Source organism: Dermacentor andersoni, chromosome 10 (assembly GCF_023375885.2).
Source record: "Dermacentor andersoni chromosome 10, qqDerAnde1_hic_scaffold, whole genome shotgun sequence".
Classification (NCBI taxonomy): domain Eukaryota; kingdom Metazoa; phylum Arthropoda; class Arachnida; order Ixodida; family Ixodidae; genus Dermacentor; species Dermacentor andersoni.
The window spans coordinates 52,228,355-52,248,240 of NC_092823.1; the positions used below are offsets into that span (position 1 = coordinate 52,228,355).

At 41.1% G+C, this 19,886-nt stretch overlaps 1 protein-coding gene across 6 annotated transcripts in view; it reads right to left on the reverse strand.

Moving 5' to 3' along the window:
• RyR (Ryanodine receptor) overlaps window positions 1–19,886 on the reverse strand; it is a 314,977-nt gene that overhangs the window by 70,015 nt on the left and 225,076 nt on the right. For 4 of the 6 annotated variants that reach the window (XM_055062325.2, XM_055062323.2, XM_055062324.2 and 1 more), the window contains exons 80-87: window positions 18,904–19,082; window positions 17,841–17,911; window positions 16,981–17,068; window positions 16,520–16,648; window positions 15,395–15,553; window positions 14,690–14,749; window positions 12,892–13,056; window positions 9,209–9,321 (exon numbers count right to left, since the gene is read on the reverse strand). In XM_055062325.2, the coding sequence (XP_054918300.2) occupies window positions 9,209–9,321; window positions 12,892–13,056; window positions 14,690–14,749; window positions 15,395–15,553; window positions 16,520–16,648; window positions 16,981–17,068; window positions 17,841–17,911; window positions 18,904–19,082 (964 nt within the window). Of the gene's footprint in view, window positions 1–4,443; window positions 4,554–9,208; window positions 9,322–12,891; window positions 13,057–14,689; window positions 14,750–15,394; window positions 15,554–16,519; window positions 16,649–16,980; window positions 17,069–17,840; window positions 17,912–18,903; window positions 19,083–19,886 lie in introns of all 6 variants that reach the window. The other 2 variants (XM_072284846.1, XM_055062322.2) reach the window with 1 other exon arrangement.

Here is a 19,886-nt window from a genome sequence, read left to right on the forward strand (position 1 = left end):
TGGCATAACATGCATTTACTTCCACTACAATACAGTGGCAATAGCACATGAATGGCACAGTCCAAGGTTCCAAAATATCGCTCCAACTTAAGACAAAACTGTAAAGAAAACAGGGAATTCAGTGAACATCTGTAATAATGACTACACTGCTAAACATGGAGTTGCGCAGCCCAATCTACAGTACACATAATTGCATGCAGCATAGCCATGCTGCAAACTAGAAGTTTCATGCAAAAAAGAAAAGAGACAAGCAATGTGGCTGCATGCAAAGCAGTGAGTGTTCTGAGGTCTAAATAGCATATTTATTTCAAATAACATTTCGGACAAATTTTAGCTTATTCGATCAAAATGAGTACCGTGTGCGCTTGCATTTGCTAGGCTACCAAACAGGTCTGAATGTATAGCGATTTAAAATACACTTTGCTTGAAGGTTTTGGCCTTAGCCTAAGCTAAAGCCAACTCGCCCAACAACAAATTCTCCTAAAATATATATATAAGGCATTTTAATGAAAATTGTGTGATCCTCAAAAGTAGATCTGAGATACAATGATAATTTTTGCTGGTCAAGGTTTGCAGCAGTAGACATCAGAATATGTGTGCTATTTGCCAATACCACAACTAATTAACCAATATCACAAATCGGCTTCATTACATAATGACATTTATTCCAGTTATGGAAAGGAAGCCACACAATGCTTAAGAAATGTGCACTCAGTTGGGCAGAATGTCACTTGGAATTTGAATGCATTTCACCACAAATTTGGGAACGAATATCTTGAAACAGCTGCTAGTCTTGTAATTCTTACTTAGCAGATATGCCTTGAGCATTGACAGGCTTGAATTCAGACACAGTAATATCTGTGCTCGATATTATTTAAATGCTTTCGTAAACTAAAGTTAACTGATCATCTTATTCACAAGTACTACACAAATTCTGATGTCCTGCTTTGAATCTTGGCTAGAATACTTATCTTGTCGAAAATCCCATTTTCAATAATCACAAGCAGCCACTACTGAAACACACCGTATAAAAATGAAATGGCAATTGGAAAATACAAAGTAACACTCAGGCTCTATAGCTTATTTAAAATGAACCGATGCATAAAATTGATAATTTACTTACATATTCTGAATGTTTGCTCTCACTGTGGGGCTGTACTGCAAGGCTTTAATCAGTAAATGGCACTGAATGTTTTGGGCAGATTATCAGGGTAGATGAAAAACATGTAGTTGTGGGCAACGAATACTATTTTTGCAAACTGAACAGATGCTCAAACAAATGATACCAGTTGCAGCCGAAATCTAGCAATGGAAAAGCTAATGCATGGTAAACTGAGATCCTAATGTTTGAGATCATGCAACAATATCATTGTAAATGGCACTGAATGTTTCGGGCAGATTATCAGGGTAGATGAAAAACATGTAGTCATGGGCAACGAATGAATACTATTTTCGCAAACTGAACAGATGCTCAAACAAATGATACCAGTTGCAGCCGAAATCTAGCAATGGAAAAGCTAATGCATGGTAAACTGAGATCCTAATGTTTGAGATCATGCAACAATATCATTGCAGTATCAAAGAAACACACGGTCCAGCACAGTCAGACTGAAACCAATTGGAATGCTGTCAAATGGTGATTCATGGCGTGGCACAGCATTAAAGACAAGATTTTAGAGAGCATAACTTTGTCAATTGTGACAGAAAGCAAAAGTCATCATTGCCAAAACCTATATTAGTAGACCTGCTTACTCTACACAAGAAAACCTCTGCAGCTTGTAGAAGTTGAAAATTTCTATCTTTGATAGCAAGCAAGCCAATGTCCCCAATGCAAGCATTGTTGGACTGGACGTACGTCTTCACTTTCATGGCCCGTACACAATAGAAAGTGCCAGTAGTCCGACAGCAGTAAACAGTACAGCCGGGCTACATAGGTGATAAGGTGCTGGGTAACTTGCCGTTGTATATAGCAGTTCTCACAAATCAACAAATGTGTAATGACATATGAGTAAATGTACACACTCTTACAATCTTTCATGCATTTTCTTTATGTAGGGTTATGCACATACTGCACTTCCTTATCACGAATAAGTGCATCTAAGCATCTTATAGCCTTCCTGATAAAAAAGAAACGGGCACACACAATAAAAGAAAGAAAATGCAGAAAGGTTGATGGGTATCATTGTGTGGCAAAATGAGAGCCTAGAAGGTGTTTAATTTCAGTGGATGCAGAACCATAATATTCCTTGCACCTGTGAAAGTGTAAATGATACCCATTAGAGTTTAAAAGCTCTACTTTGAAAACGCTATCTTTAGATGCACCTTTGGTACACATAAATTCTTATCTGTCTAGTGTCCACTTCCCATGTTGAATATTACCTATGCGCTTACTGTTTTTTGTTAACTTTGCTTACCTACCTAGTGCACCCCAGAAATGAAATGCAGTTTATATGATGAATATCACTACAAAATAAAGTACATGCCAAATGGAGTAAGTCATCTTAGAATGCACATCATACACAGCAACAATGAAGCCATTATGGCAAGTCCACAGAAACAGCAAAGCAAACATATGTACACAGAAGGTAATGAAGTGACAGCCAACAGTGCTGAGCTGAAGCAGGCATTGTATGCCTTATCCATGGCTGTAAATAGATGCCAGAGTTTAAAAATGCTAGCAACGCTGTAAATGGCCACCAGGTCACTTCTGCCTACAGATTTGATCAACACGGTCTCATTCCAAATAGATAAACTGTGGCAATCACTTCACAGTTTGCAGTGCAGAAGGTCATATGTACAAGAGATACAATTTCAGATAAAAAGCCAAGAGATTCAACAAAGCTTGAGCAATTCCATGATCTCTGCACGGTACTGTTCTGCTTAATGCCACACCACTCTTTTAATTACTACAAGGTTTTGCGAATGGTTGCTTCCCACAATCTAAAGAACATGAGCTAATTCAACCAGACATTCTATTATATCAAGCCACAGTGCAATCTATAACAAAAACACGTTGGAATACAACATGGGGCCTATAGTTCCAGCTCTTTCTAACCTAAAGGTAATGGCTGTTCCACGAGCTTCAAATCCTGAATTCAGCTCAGCAAGTATGCCGTACAACTGAAAATGATAACCGAGAAAATGACAATATGACATCACTTAAAGAAACTAAAAATTGAACACAGCAAAAGAGAATTGCAACACAATGACAAGCTGCCAAATTGATGCATGCAGCTGATGTAGGACGTAGATCCAGATGGAAATACATAGCTATCCTGCTGAACAGAATCATCAGCCTATTTCCAACTAGCAGAAGTTGATTCTCAATAGCTTCTTAAGTTCTTGGCTGTTTAATAGTGGGAATGGGCTGATAAGTCAGATCAGTGATCAGTAGGTCTCATTTAAATATTTTCACCGAACATCATATCTTGATACATACATTGTCACGGTGCTTATTCAAGCTGTGCCACACTGCATACTGCCATGTACTGAACACTGCATAAAAAAAGGGAGCCACATATAAGTGGCCTTTTCAGTTTATCTGCTGTCCGATATGTGCTTAAATTTTGTATTAGGGTTGCATTTAGGAATGTATTTTGTTTATTACCAAATTTTGATGTAGTATGGGCCTTCTCGTTCTGTTTTTTTTTTTTAATTTATCACAGTTAATTGTGCGGTGTCTATGAGTGTGCAGGACCAAAGAGTAGTTGTTTCAGTGAAAGGAATGCCGGCACTATCTACTACTGTGAAACAGCACATCGCAATTTGCTGTAATAGCAACTGAGGATGCTGCCTTTTGCATTACTGCAAAAATCCATACTTTTCATTTAGCATCACAATGCAAAATTGTGTCATTGGTATTCATTCTGGATGAAACAAGAAAAGTCAAACCTCAGTATAATGAAAATGAAATTAATGAATTATCGGATATAACAAAAACAATGCAACATTGTGTGGTTCATTTTAATTGTTGATGAAACAAGCAAATAGTTGCATCTCATTATAAAAAAAATATGTAACAAATTATTGAATATAAGGAATTATTAGATATGTGTAACAAAGCAAACATACAATTCGTGAATGTTTCCTCTTGATATGAGTGTGTATGCTTCTAACGAATTGAATACAGTTAAGCTGTTTCTGTGTCAGATGAAATTTTGTTATAATGAGATTCAACTTACTTTATCTGGAATTCGTACCCAACAATATACAGCATGTAATGCCAGCTGTGCATAAAATTTGTCACAAATCGAACAACCGGACATGCCATTTATATCTGGCTTCCTTGCTCGCACATACAACATCGCAGCAGCTCTGCTGACAACAAGGGCATTCAACAGGCATTGTAGACATGCCACAAACAAAGACAAAATGCAAGCCACGATGAAGAGGCAGGGGAGAAGGGCTTGTGCATGCACGCACAGACGCGGGCATTCATGTTACCTCTCGACGTTATAGAGTGGCACACTACGCAGGCATGCGATGGCCGCCCGCTTCTTGGAGCTGGAGAGCAGACGGCGCCACGCGTTCGACGAGGGCGGGGGTTTGTGCGCCTGAGGACGTTAGTTGGGTCAGGGTGGTGGTGGGTTTATAATAAGAGACAGAGGAAGGAACAAACGCAGACATGTCAAGAAGTCAAAGGAACCCCAAGAGTTGTGAAGGAAGGAGTATGGCAGATGGATTAAGGGGGGCCAAGAACCTGCCCACGGTATCTCACTTTGTTCTTTGCTCATTTCAAAACAATACATTATAGTATTTTCTGTTATGTTAGTACTTTCTTATTATTCATATTAGTATTCTCACTATAGGAGGTTATCCAATGTGTTACAATATCTTTCACAAGTCTGTGTGCTCCCACAAGTATGGTGTCTTCAAGCAGACAAGTCAAATACATTTCTATAGATGTGCAATAAGTAACACTAGCTCAGCCTGAATTTCAGACATTACAATATTTATGCAAATCAGCACCTAACTCTTGAAGCTAAGAAAAAGTTTGCTTGTGGTCAAGTCGTGCTAATTACTAACTTCCAGTTTTTAGTACTCTGTTTTTTCAACGTCCCTTTCAATCATGAAATGTAATTACAGCCTAACCTTTATATAACGAAGTCGTAATTGGATCAACTACTGTTAATTAAATTCACTATTCACTATAAACAAGCACGCAAAATTCAGCTGTGACAACTGTTCTGCCCCAAAGCGATGTGTGGCTGCATCTGTTTTGTCAGGACTGTTTCATGCCATAAAAGGCCACACCTTTGCTCAAGATGTCCTCTTTGCTGTTGGTACATGGCATAAGTGTTCAAAGCATACATTTTTTGAGCCGCCATGTGACTGAAACGTGCAAGAGTGAATGAGCTATGAGTTACTTTTTCAAATTTGCTGACTTTGTTGCTGCTTGCTGTAACTGATACAGCAATGAGCCCTGAAGTATTTATATAGATAGTAAAATAATCAGCAAAAGAAGTTGTTCCCAACAACATTTTACATTTGCTTTGCTGTGTCTGATACTTTGTAAAGTGAGTGTTTGTCATTTAGATGTTTGACCGCAGTAGTAATAAGGAGACTTCAAGTTGAACATGTGCAGCTTCCAAGTTGAAGACTAAAATGTAGCAACTGCTTCTGGAGTATCATGTACTGGCACCCTCACAAGCACCTAGAATATCTAACCCATATGTAACAAATCTGTCAGTCTACATGTCCACTCTGTATTGCAAACACTAATCTTCGCAGAAAATATAGCAAGTGAAAAAGTTACTGGTGATTGCAGTTGCAATTGCAACTAATATAAAAAAAACATAATTGCGCACCACGAATGCTGTGGCCTATTGATGACATGCTGATGGGACATGGCATAGAGGAATTGTAACTTAAAAATAAACCTTGCGTAGAGAACGCGTTACAACAGTACCCTAAGCAAGGTACATACACACCAGAGTTATATAAAATTATTGCCAAATTTCACTCTTTCATGCGTCACTCCTTGCTGTTACATTGTAAATACACTGCAGAAAGTTAGCACCCACACAGCGCAAGGTGGCCTTGCCAAGTTACTCCTTGAAACAGTAAACTTCATGTTCTATTCCTCCCGCGAGACACTTGGAGAGCTCAGATATGAATGCATAACGGATGGCTCCATATAATGCAGATGAATAATTTAATTTTGGACTGTGCAGCACAAGGAATAAGTACGAAAAGATAACTGTGATTATATAAAGGGCCTTTCTTGATGCATGTTGCCTGAGAGCATAACACCAGTTATAGGAGTAAGCTACAGATAACATCTCACGGAGACCCAAATGAGAAGTACAAACACAAATATATCACTGTGCTTGACATAGCTTGTGCCACAATGCACCATTTTTGTACAGTTGGCGATAAAGTTCCCTTTAGGAACACAGTATCAATTAAGGTTGCCAAACAAGAAATAACTTGAACTTGCTCAAAGTTAGTTAGTGCCCATAACAAACAATGCAATCAAGCTAGTTGTTAGGGAGTGTGCAGAAGAGTAATGAATGAAGTGCGGCATTCGACATTTTCATGGCCCATGGAGGTGTAATGCCTCTCTGTGCTTTCCTTTGTTTTCTTATACACATAGTAAACACTTTCCACATTAAGAGCAGTAGAAGCTTGGTGCCTGTGATTCTTTCCTCCATGTCAATCTAAAATTCACATTGCCTGCAACCTTAGTGTCTGTAAATTGGGTTACGTTTAATGGAACTGCATATCACAATTTGTGTGCGTTAAAGAATGCATTTAATTATTTGATCTCACAAGCTTACCAATAACGTTTGAAGCTAATATACATATATATATATATATATATATATATAATAAGACTGAAGCTAGAGCTTCTTTCTGCTGTCGAAATATAAAATTATGTAGCAGTGTAGTGCTCATTGATGAGATGTCAGTGACAAGCAGCTTTCAATATGAAACATGCAGTTGCCAAATTCCACCCACGGGAGATGAGGCTGCTGCTCTCGCCAACGAACAATTGCCATAGTACAGCAGCAAAATTGATGTAGCAACTGACCAATGGCAATTATACAGCAAAAGCTAACCGACATGCTCTACGAGAACAAATAACAGAATAACAACACAATAAAACCACATTGTCTAGAGAGACATGACAGAATCATATGAGCTGACCGAGCTATCTTTCGTTGTGAAAATATAAATAGGAAAATTTTTAAACAAATGATATATCAGCATGATTTTATCATACTAATCAGTGAAGTGACGTGAATAAAAAGGAGTAAAATATCTCTATATTTACTTGCAGCGGCACAGATTGCCCTTGTATAGTGGAGCCCAGAGAACTGCAGTTCTCCTTGGGCTTTCCTTACAACTTTGAGAGATTTTAACGTACCACAGTGGTCGGGTGCTAGTATTTCCTCTTCAGTGTCTGTAGCTTCAATCTGCTTGAGGTGCGATGATGAAGACTGGATATAAGAATCCACTCCGCTAATGACATGCCTAGGAAATTATGTTCAAGCACATAAAGGTGCTGGAAACGTCAGTGTTACAGTAAAACCTCGTTAAATTGTACCCGCTTAAACAGTAGTTTCGTTTTAAAAGTAGTAAAAAAAACCCCGACTCAGTGGCCATTGAAAATCATGTGTTTTGTATCCGCATAAACTGTACCCGCTTACTGCGTATGTATCAGTTTACACGTAGTGTTTCCACTTTTCATCGCGCAAACATGGCGGTGCGTCGTCTCCGTCGGGAGGCCCGGCAGAACAACAAGCCTCAGAGATCGGAGTAACAGCCTCCAAGTGCCCTGTGCGTTTGCGCGTGAAGCCACATCAACATCATTTCAACGCCGTGCCAGAGAGCGCTGTGGCGTCGTGCAACCAAGGACTCGCGTATGCCGAAGCTCGGATAAAAAAGGCCGGGTGCTCAACATGGAAGAAAAATAAAGCATCGTTCGTGCCATGCTTGTGTTATCGAACGCGTCACTAAGAATTCGGCACTGGCACGCGACAGGGATCTTCTGTGGACTATGGTGTGTGGCATTTGGAATGCAAAGAAGTTGCTCGGCAGCGCTGCTGCGACCGCGAAGAGATGTCGGCTATGAGGTTCGACTTTTCGCCATCGTTGCCTCTGTCGTTGCCGAAGTGTCGACTAGCGACAGTGATGAGGACGACACAGAAAGCGACAGCATGGGCGATTCAGGCCCGACAGTGGCAGAAGCTGCGCGTTACGTCAGACTCATGAATGCAATTGTCGCGACGAGAACAGCACCTCGCAATGAAAAGAGCGCCCCACGACGTCTGCAGCGCTACCGCACGCGTGTGCACAGAGAATACGTTACACCAATGAGGAATATGCCATGCGAGCGTTTGCCAAGAAGAGGGGGCTGGCTGAAAAGCTGGCTCGCAGCTTCAGTAAGCTTGAGGCCACTGTCATCGGTGCTAGGCCGCCACGGCAGCAAACAAAAATAACACTTTTGTCGCGCGAAGTGAATAAATACTGCATGTTTTTTCCCCTTTCATCGCGCTCTCTCCGAGTTCCTTTTGACAGGTAAGTGGGCGATCTCATGCTATTTCAATTAAGCAATTATGCTATTTCATTTAGTACGTACCTGTTCCGAATTCCGGTCAACTACGGTTTAATGAGGTTTCACCATACGTACAAATGAGTCAAGTGACTGTGAAGCTTAGTTAGTATGCCACTGTAACATCAAAAAGAGCTCGCACGATGAAAAGAACAGATTGTAGGCAATAAATATTTACCCAAAGACCGGAGAACAGCAGTGTTAAATATAGGACAATAGCAAGAACATCAGGAGAATGAAATGCTGGCTAATCACCACGGCTAACTGTAGATGAATAACAAATCAATGCCACACCATGCTCTCCAGCCTCACTCCAAGTTACAAAACCAGAAAACGAAAGCCCACTTTCACACTTTACATTAGAATGTGAGCACCACAGCACACAATGTTAAAAGGAACTCTTCAAACCCACGCTACTGTTGGGGAAGGGCAAGTGTTTGGAGGGCCAAGAGAACTAAAGTGAAAAAGACAGGGGGGGGGGGGGGGAAAGGCCAGAAGATTAAAGAAGGTGATGACAGGCTATGAGTAGTGGGATGAGAGGCCAACCTCTAGGCAAGCGTGTGTGTGGTGCCTGTATGCGTGCATGCCTCATCATGGCTGCGGGAAGGCAGAGGCTACCCGACTGCCGGTGTGAGTCACCCGTCCTGTTACCTGGGAAGACTGTGCAGCGAGGTCATTCGGAAGCAGGCAATGACGGCCCGCTTGCGCTGTGTGGACACTACACTGCGATAGGCACCCTTCTGCGAGCTCTGAGCATGGTCGATCTGAGGAGTGCGGGCAACGGAAGCAAACGCAACGAAGATGTAGCATCAGGCTGCTTGAGAGTGGTCAAAGAGAAAGGTCGATACATGTTGAAAGAGCCACAGTCATTCTTAGTAACAGTTCCTGGTCCCAACGATAGTGCCATATAAACATCTTTTTGGCACAACCATAATGAACCAACTTAGTAGTGTCTACAGGCCTTATCCACGCATTATCTATTTAGAGCATGTTGGTTAAACCAATAACACACAATGAGCCAAGTACTCATAAGTTGCAGTATTTCATTTTTTTTCTTTGTGCTTCAGGAAATAATGTAACTGCACTAAAATGTGGGAACCAGCTCTAAGACACCAGAAGTCCAGGACCACTCCTGCTCCATCAACCTCTGGTGACATTATTCAAGAGGGAAAGGGGATTGTGCAAATATATGTGCAAATAAACTTACAATTATTATAGCACAAAATCAGTCAGACCTGCTGTTTACGTTTGCAACCTATCTTTACAGCATAAAACATTATATGCCAGTGTCACATAGAAAAACCAGAGTACTGCGATGCTGAGCAAAATGTACTTTGAGATTTCCCAGAAAACGAAGGTTATTTTCTGCTTTTTCAGGTATGTTATCAGTAGACTCATGTTGAACAACATCATTATAAAAGAACAATGTGAGCTCTAACACAAGTCCATCATCTACTCTTGGATGGCACTCCAACTTTCTCCACTGAGCAATATACCTAAAGGGTGAACACTACTAAAACGACAATATTACAGTCAGTCAAGTCTACTATACAGTAATCGCAGACAACTTGCCGTTGCAATGAAGGGAAAGCTATGGGAGTGGAGCTTCTGCATATAAGTTACTGCGCCAAGTAGTGCAGTCATAGATTAACAGCACTTTTGGTATCTAGGAATAGATACTGTAAATCAGCATAGTTTCCACGTGTGATGATTTGATGTTTGCCCAAACACGGATGAGAACAGCTGAAAAATAAGTTGTACTCAACACTCACTGGTGTACTTTGTCGTATTTTGCTGGTGCAAATAAGGTGTTTTTTTCTCTTCTACAGCTTAAGCTAATGCTAATGAGAATGTGAGACTGGTTTCAGAAGTGCTCTGACTTGTGCATACTTTGCTCCCATAGCTATGGCTTCATTGCTACAGAAAGTTGTCTGAGTATAACCAGGTTCATAAAGAAGCACCATTTATGCCTAAAGCCTGACGAGGCAATCTGAAGTTGTGTATAGCTGTAAAGTACTGCAGAGAGAGTGTTCATATTCACAGTGTAATATCCAAGAAGACACACACACTGACGGAGAAATGAAGTGTAAGGGACAATCACTGGTGTTCATGTCTTCTTGAATTTTGTGCTGTGAATATGAATGCAAGCGCTAGCAATCAACTGGCCCTCCTTAATGCGTGGACAGCTACTGCAGAGAACTACACCAAGAGCAAAGAATAGTCCTTAGCATTCACGAGAGCATGGATGTGGCACGTAGATCCACAGGTGAGTCAGCGCACTGCAAGTTCTATCGTAATGTCAAACATCAATATACGAAAGATGGATGCGTCAGACCTCGATATGACAAACCTCGATTTAATTAAATTCACAATGTGATGAACTCTATTCATTTTCCAATATTAGATTTATTGAAAATCAAATATTTTTTTGCGATTTAACAACATAATTTTACGACACAGTGTTGATTTAACAAAGTTTTTGGCCATTTCAAGCTTATACTTGGAGCTTGAATGGCCAGGAAATCTGCCGCAAAAAGAAAACTATAAGAATGCTGACGATGCAAAAGTTATATTAAGCATCCTTCTGCGTGAAGAGTTTGAGAGGCGCAAATGCTGTCAAAGCGTGAGCGCCGGGATGCAGTAGGCAGGAAACACTGCTGCGGCACTTGCTGTGTTTATACACATGAAACTTGCAGAGGCAGTGCATGCAATAGCTCGCAGCGCTTGGAAAAACACGAGAGCTGGCTATTCCTTTTGCGCAAGGGGGTTGCGGAACACGCGGTAACGTGATCAAGTGCTAGGGGGGTTGAAGGTGGTGGGGGCAAACATATGTCTATCTATATTCTCCTCCTAGCGTGTGCGCCGCCTCCTCGCGCACGACCCCATGTGCGGGTCATGTGGAATATCGTGGAGGTAATCTTCCCCCAGCAAGTGCAAAGGTCGAGGCGAGATGGTTGGTGCCTTGGCATGCACTAGGTTCCCACGCATCTAGTGTTGACCGTCACATAATCCCAAGTTTCCGAGACAAAGTGCAAAGCGTTCGCTTGCATTGGCAAAGCGAGTTTGTAGTCATTGAGTGAGATATCTGGTAATGTTTGCCTGAGCGTGTGTGACACTGATAAAACCACAAACCTTGCTTTGTGTAGTTGACTCTATGCTATCGCCATCAATGCTCCGCCTTCCTGGTGGAACTGACTTCTCATTTTTCTTTGTCCAAGACGAATATGTAATACCTTTTAAATTTTTTTTTAATTTGTAGGTGCTGGTAGTGGACACTAAGCACGGTCAGCCATAATGACCAATATCTACGGCGCCACGCAACACAGCACAGGCGAATCTCAGTCGGTGGGAACGACGTCGATGCATTGCCCTCAGCAAGATCTGCACCGCACACACTGGCGCTCGTAACTGAGCTTTTATGTCCCGACTTTCTTGCGATATGTTTATAATAAAAAAAAAATTAAACTGTGGGGTTTTACGTGCCAAAACCACTTTCTGATTATGAGGCATGCCGTAGTGGAGGACTCTGGAAATTTCGACCACCTGGGGTTCTTTAACGTACACCTATATCCAAGCACACGGGTGTTTTCACATTTCGCCCCCATTGAAATGCGGCCGCCGTGAATATGTTTATAAGTGCTTACTAACAAGATGCTATCAAGCAGGAATGCCCTGAGAATTTGTGAAGTTGTTTTACCGCTGAAACTTTAAAATTTAGAAGTAATGAAATTTGCAATTTAACGAAAATTTTCACTGCAAATGCAACTTCGTTATATCGACGTTTGACTGTATAATGAATTACTGGACATAACGAAGCAAATCTAAAAAGGCTTTTCTCGAGAACATCCCGCAATGAAAACGGGCTTATAACGAATATCAGATACATATAATGAAAGTATTTTTGTGTCGAATGCAGTTTAACTGTAAGAGGTTCAACTGTATTCATATTAATTTGTTTGGCTTACTGAACTGCCAAGGCCCGCTTTATCCCCAAACGATGGGTTCATATGATGCCTATGGGTTCAGACAACCTATTTGCTTACGCAGTCTCGTGAACAATGAAATAAACCAATAGCATCAACAACAAAAAGGTTTGGCTCTGTTTGACACTAAAATTGCTACAGATCATATTACTCTTTTTATTTCTTCTTTTAGTGAAAACGAGAATTAGGTAGTTTTATGATATCACATGTTAATGAACTTTACTCGCAGCAAGGTGCGAAAAGCCCTTTCTCTTCAGTCTAAAAAAATCGTACAATTTCAATCCAACATCTCAGACTGCGGAAATGAAGAAGCACTCAGCAAAAAAGAAAATAGGCCCAGATCACACTTACCACATGTAGTCCATAGAGCACCTTGGCCATGTCCATGATGCGCTCAACGAGCCTGTCCTGGGATACAACAGGCACCACTGCGTTGGGCTCCACAGGTGTTGACCGTTGGCTGCCCAACTTGCTGTACAGGTAGTGTTGCCAGCTCATGGCATCCGTGGGGTCAATCTTTGCAAGTTGTGGAGGAGGAGGGGCAGCAGTAGAGAGAGAGATCAAGAGCTTGCTAGACCTTGGGAAAAAACAATGACCAACTGCAACGTGCGCTCAAGAGACACGATACAGAAAACCTGCCAGACAGTAGACTGATCTTTTGCATGTGCAGTAGAGGAGTGCCTTTTTAAGGTGGTGTGCTCTCTTAACACGAACGCTTTGGTAAGCCGCACAGTTTGGGATTGTTTCTTTAGTTTCTCACAGTTTCAGCTAACTTTTGTTAAAGGCTTTCTGTAAATTATTGCCTGTGTCGCTTAATTGGTAGGTGAATGCAACTATATAATAACTGTTTTACGAATCTTGCCCACAAGTTCTTGCTGCTGTGAGTAATCGCACACAGCAACTAACTAGATCAGTGTAGTTTCATTCCCTCATAAAAGAGTGCCTCCACAGAATAAGGTAAACCAAGGGGCCTACACAATACCTGAAAGCCGTGACGCCAAGGAAAAGAAAGGACAGTGGCAGGTCAAACAGCAGGTCCCATTCAGAATTAGTGTGTTTTTTCTATCTACCTCCTTCTGCAATAAGTCCTGTTCCCAAGGGCTACACTTTTGAAGTACGATATATAGCATCTACCAAATGACATATAACATGGATAATAGTGAAAAATGAAACAAAAGATTACAGGAACAGAGAACACGGGTGCTCACTTCCAACTAAAGTAGTTCATTGCATACAGGTGAAACATTATGCGGAAAATAAACTTGTAAAGGCATTTTTCAGCTTGATCATGGACTGTTTGCCCTATTATGTTGTGATCCCAACAGTCCTGGCTAACACTTTTGGAATCTACCAGATGGCCCATATATACTTCAGTTCTACACCAGGTGCTCTAACCAGGCAGGCTGAAATGCCCAATTCAGCTCTATGAATAACATAGATGATAAGATAAAGTAGCAAGAGTGCCTTTGCTCAAGCGCATCAGCCCTACCAAGCATTCGAAGAACTTAACCATGTCCAAAACTAGTATGCATGAGGGTGCAAATGTCTGAATACATTCATTCCACCACTATAGAGAAGCCTACTATGTTCCTTCAATAAAATATTTTGCCTCTTCAGAGCAAGTTCTTCCTTGTAAAATGCGGCGTATTGCAGCAGCAGATGCTGGCTTGATTTCGGCCTAGAGATGCCAAAAATTCAAACATAACTAACCACACAAAAACTCGTAGTTTGTCATACCAACAATGCACTTAAATTAAACAAAAGCTTAGACATCAGTCACGGATTTCATTTCTGCGTTAGAAAGAAGCCTTAAAGGTATTCTGTGCGTCAGGCTGTGTATGCATGAACAATGATAAACACAAGTGAATGGCAGTATTCACGTCCAGTTGTTGAGCATGAGCTTTCTGAATAACAAGGAACTGTGTATCCTCCATGATGATACAAAGTACATGGGCATTCTTCAACCTGTGTGATTGCCTGTTTATTCAAATGGTCACTCCTGGTAACTGCTGTGTGCTACCATGTGTGATTGGCGTAAAAATTGACAGGCCTTTAACTTTCACAAAGCATGCACATGGCATACTTTCCTGAAGTTGTCAACTGTCTGATGATTTGACATTTTTTAGAAGACACCAGCCTTGCAACTCACCTTATCAGGAAGAGTTAGCTGGAGCTTGACGTAATCAAAGATGTCCGAGTCTTGGCATTTCTGCAAAAATGATTCCATGTCAAATATTTGTCAGCATTGTACAGGAGACGGGCACTCAAGAAGGATGTTCCAACAAGGACATACAAATATCTTATTATTTATCATGCGTATATTGCTGCGTTTTTTGATTGCAACAATTTTTAACCTGATCATCACGCATGTCAATCAGTCATTCAACACAAGGTCCACCCTACTGCATCCAAAAATTGTAAAATGCTGTTGGGGATTCTTTAGCAAAGGGTCTGTCTAATCAGATTGCGCGCGCAAAAGGAATGCTTTTTTCTAGAACGTAAGCAAGCTCGAGCAATTATCCTGGAATGTGCTCTGATTCAAGTATACAAATAGCAGACGCGCCTGACCTGTGAGATAGCATTTTCGATGACCGACGACTGTGCTCGCTGCTGTCATTGTGCTGAAAGTTTTGCTCGACTTCCTTTGCACCAGACTGCTCAATAAAGAGCGAAGACGTTTCACTCGCCATTTGACAGTGCTTGGTTTCTTCGGCATCACTGTACTATGTGACATCACACAGCAAGTGTTGTGGCAAATTCATTGCAATGGGTTGTCACAGGGATAAACGAGGACGTCCTGTATGGTTCCGGGCTTTTCAGATTGAAAAGCTGGCCAACCGTGATGGCCACTCACTGTGAGGAACTTCTCCTTGGCATGTTGGACGAGCTCCTGCTCCCGGCCGGCGAACAGGTTGAGGCCGACGGGCAGAAGGCGCTTGAGGCAGGCGACCACGAGGCTGGCCGCCAGCTCCTTGTCCTTGTCCCGCTTGCCATCGCGCTTCTTTTTCTTCTCCTGCATGTGCACGCGGGCATTGCAGAGAAACAAAGTCTGCCTTCTTACCAGATCGCGACATCAACGACATGTCCTACGGCACATCATCTCACAATAGCCCTAAACCTGGCATTCTCGATTCGTGTTACCAGTGCACCATTAAATGGGGCGCAAGGAGAAGGCAAGGACACAGCAAATTCCAATGTCACAAAGATATTGTAGACATTACAGTGCAGACATCGCATACATTTTGCAGGCACGGCATCTGTGACGTCTGTGTCTGCTCTTGGTGCACAGCTTAATTTTGCCTTGGTAACTTGAACTGGGATCAGAGTAACCATAGCCCACATATAACAGCATTATCTAAACTGGCAAAAGTGTATTGCTTAAAATATTAAAAAGTAATACACAGGATATCAAGGAAAATCCGTTTTATAAACAAGCATAGTGGCATCTCTAGTGTGTCAATTTTGCGATATTCTTCTCAAACCGAAGCAACAGGTAGATGGTAACAATGGCTGTGGCACTTGTTGCCCATGCCTGCCCCCATGCAGAATCTATCAACAGAAAATACAGAAACATTAGTGGTGGCCATTTCTGCCTCTTTAGCTGCCTTTCTTAATGCAAAAAATGAGCGGCAGAAAAAAGATACAACAGCACCGCTGTTTGTCACTTCCAGTCTTCTGTACCTTGACATTCCCTGTCTTTGCACAGAAGGAGCAGACAGGACTCCTAAATGTGGTGCCGTTCATCACTGGTATATCTTTGTACACTCTACACTGTTTTTTCCAGAAAGCGACAAACCAAATAGCCCTCATACATATATATATGTATATATATATATATATATATGCTAGTAATAATTAAGTTAGGTATTTCAAGTTTTTCCAAGCAGTCTTCAGATGTCTTCGTAACAGTCTAGGGAGACACAGCGAACAAGACATCTTTTAAAAGTTGAGCACAGGTCTTGCACAAAATGGCGCCCACCTTCTTCTGGCTCTGGCCAGCGTCTACGGTCTGCACACTGGCTCGTCCACGTCCCGAGGAGGGCATGATGAGCGCCATGTTGTCGATCTCGTGCTGGGAGATGAAGTTGGCTTCCTCTCGCCGAAAGTACTGCACATATAGAAGGAAAATTTGTATATGTGCATTGCATATTCGCTAAACATATAAGCGACAATCTACTGAATGTAACCATTTCACATAACGTCCCATTTTACAAGTTACTTCGTTCAGTGCTGCTATACATAAATTTTGCATTCTTGCATACGTATCGTATGCTCGTATCACCTCTATATCATGTAAAAAAGGCAGTTAATTGAAACCTTTCGACATACTGTTCCCTTCAGTACCAAATTCTAAGTCATCAGCGTGTGCACAAACAAGAGACAACAAATTAATAAGCATGAATTTGAATGCTTTTTAACAAAAATATTAGTGACACTCACCTGAGACTTGTTCCAAGTGTTGAACACATGCGCAACGCAAGTGTATACTTGTTCAGCTTCTTTCACATTGTTCTTGAGCCAGTGATTTCTGCCGAAAATTAGGTGTGAAAGAAGAGGACAGTCTGACAATGTTCAAAAGCTACAATGGCCTTTTGAACAATACTGTTAGTGATAAAATGCTTTACAACAGTAAATTTATACATGTGTACACAAAAATGTATAGAAAAATATAAGGTGTCTAATACCTTAGCCTAGAGCACGCTACTTATTCTCTTGTTAACAGCTGTGAAACAGTGCAGTCAGTTTTATTTATCACAGGTGCACTTGAGCTTTTTAAGTTTTCCCTGAGCAGCTTTGGATAGTCATGGTTTTTTGACCTTCGACTTGTGTTAGTATTCAAATTTAGTAACGCTAAAATTAGTTAGCCATTCCTGTCATGAATGTTCTCACTCATTGATGTGTCTTCAGGCAATCTGGAAAAGCATGCTAAACAGTATTGTCATCCCTAAACAGAAATGCAATGACTTAAGCTCCAAGTAGAGAGGCCGAATATATTGATTCATTCCTGCAGAACTTATCACTCTCTTGAAGAGGTACAGAGACCCATGGAAACATTTCCTTCATAAAAACATATTTTGATAGAAAGGATTTAGGTTTTCGGAAGACACACTCTGTTTAGTCTTCCACTTGTATTTCATTTTTTTTTTGCTGATGCCTTGGCACTTTCTGGGGTTTGACTTGAAACGGTTATCTGCTTAGATCTGTTGCTAGAGCATCAGGCCATTATGACCAATAAGTCTGCACGCATCTGGCACATCTATCTTCCTAAAACTGTCAAAGTATTTCCTCTTAACACTCACCTCTGAAGGTCCACATACTTGATGAGCAGAGGGAAGAAGGCATATATATCCCGAACGAGGAGTGAGAACTCCTGAACAGCAAGAAGTAAAAGAATAAATGAACATACATACGGTTCAGATGCCCATATTCCAGCTACTACAATCAGCTGAAGCAATATACTAATGAAGCTTTCAGTATGTTCAGCAGCCATGTTAATCTACATTTAGCCATGACCAGAAGCATCACAATAGTCATTCGCGGAAAAAAGTATTGATTTTATGTCACAGTAGGGCATACAGTAGAGTAGACCCCCCTTAACGAAACTCAGCTAATATGATTTCTATGATAATTAATCTGAACAGTTAGCTGAACACTGTCTAGTTCTTAATATGTTCAGTACTATTCTATTACGCTGAAATGTGGAAAAACTGTTAAGACAAAGGAGATTACCACGGTTACTTTCAATTTGCTTTTAAGGCAGTCCGTTTGACATTATTTGCACTTTGCACACTTGTACTCAATGTAAAGAGAAATATACACATAAGTACTAATGCCTAAGCAACAAAAGCCATATAATGGACCACATAATTATTTACAACAAGCTTTTTAAAACTATATTGTTGCAGGACAGCCAAAGCCAACTCCAGATAAGTGTTAGCAGCAAAATTCTGCACGATGCTATTCTGCATACAAGTGCAAATAGGATAAAGATTTCACCAGGAGATTGCAGCTGTGAGACTGAACTGTATCAAAATCATGCGTTATAAATGTCTCTAATGGCCTAAATCTAGCTCAGGGAAAGGATATTAGACTTCTCTCATAGACCAGCGTTGATTTTCGCCAGAACACAATCCAATATTAATTAAGGCAGTTGATTGTTTTTTTATGCTACCTTTCACTTTATTAAGAACGTCGACTTAATACTGTCAAACAATGTGTTATTTCGTGATGCCTTTACATGCATCAAGTATCGCTTTTGTATTTCCCACTCCTGCTTACAGCCTTGCACAAAGCTAGCAGTAGCATGTACAAACACGCAAGCGAGAAATTGTATAAATGGAGCGTTCTGAGTGATCGACGCACCTCTTGGAGCTGGCTCTCAGCCTGGGAGGTGTCGTCAGTGCTGGACTTGAGGTAGCTCCGCATGCACTCTTCCTTGTGGAATACTGAGTCCGCACACTGCCGGACTTTCTCCATCAGTGGCAAGATGGGGTCCCGCAGCAGTTCCTCTGATGAGTTTATCACAATCTGGCCTGCGTGCCCTGAGTTGCATAAGGAAAAAAAGATCACAGAAAAACACAGGGTCAAGACAAAAGTCAATACAAAAATAATAATGCAAGGCTTCAGATCAACTGATCACTTAGTTATTCTGTCGACTGCTTAAGTCGCTTAAATATCTGGGGACTAACTGATTAAGGATTAAGAGAAATCTCATTAAACTTTACAAAAATATATGCTAGTGGATAATGTATACAATTGTCTGAGCATGCCATCTCAACCTACCTAGTTGGAGTGATTAGCTTTCTGTGCATAAATGAAAAGCTGTTTTCTAAAAAAACATTCGCATGTCCTATCAGGTTCAGAATAATACATACCTTAAGTGCAGTGTATTTTCGCTATCCTACTTTCACCTTCCAGGCACACTGATCAGACATTACCTACAGCTTTCGAAACTCTACCTTGGTGCATCTCTAAAACACAACTCCTTTATGTTGCCTGCTGAGCTAACCGGGTGAATTCCACCGTGCATGCCGCCATGCAAAACACAACAGAGGTTGCCCACGAGCCACTGTGTCTTTCGTGTTCGAAGATGTGCAGGGCGTTTGTCGTTCTTTGTACCCTCCTCTCTTATGTAATAAGTCAAACCTTGTTATGATAAAGCTGCATCTAACAAGAAAATAACTTTACTATAGCTATATTCATTATAAGCATATAGTATTTGCTACATGCTGATAACGACGAGAAAGATTCTAGGCTTCCTTTGTTATACCCTATAGTTCTTTTATACATGTTCATAATATTGAAGTTTGACTGTACCATCATTTGACGGCACTCAAAAGGTGATA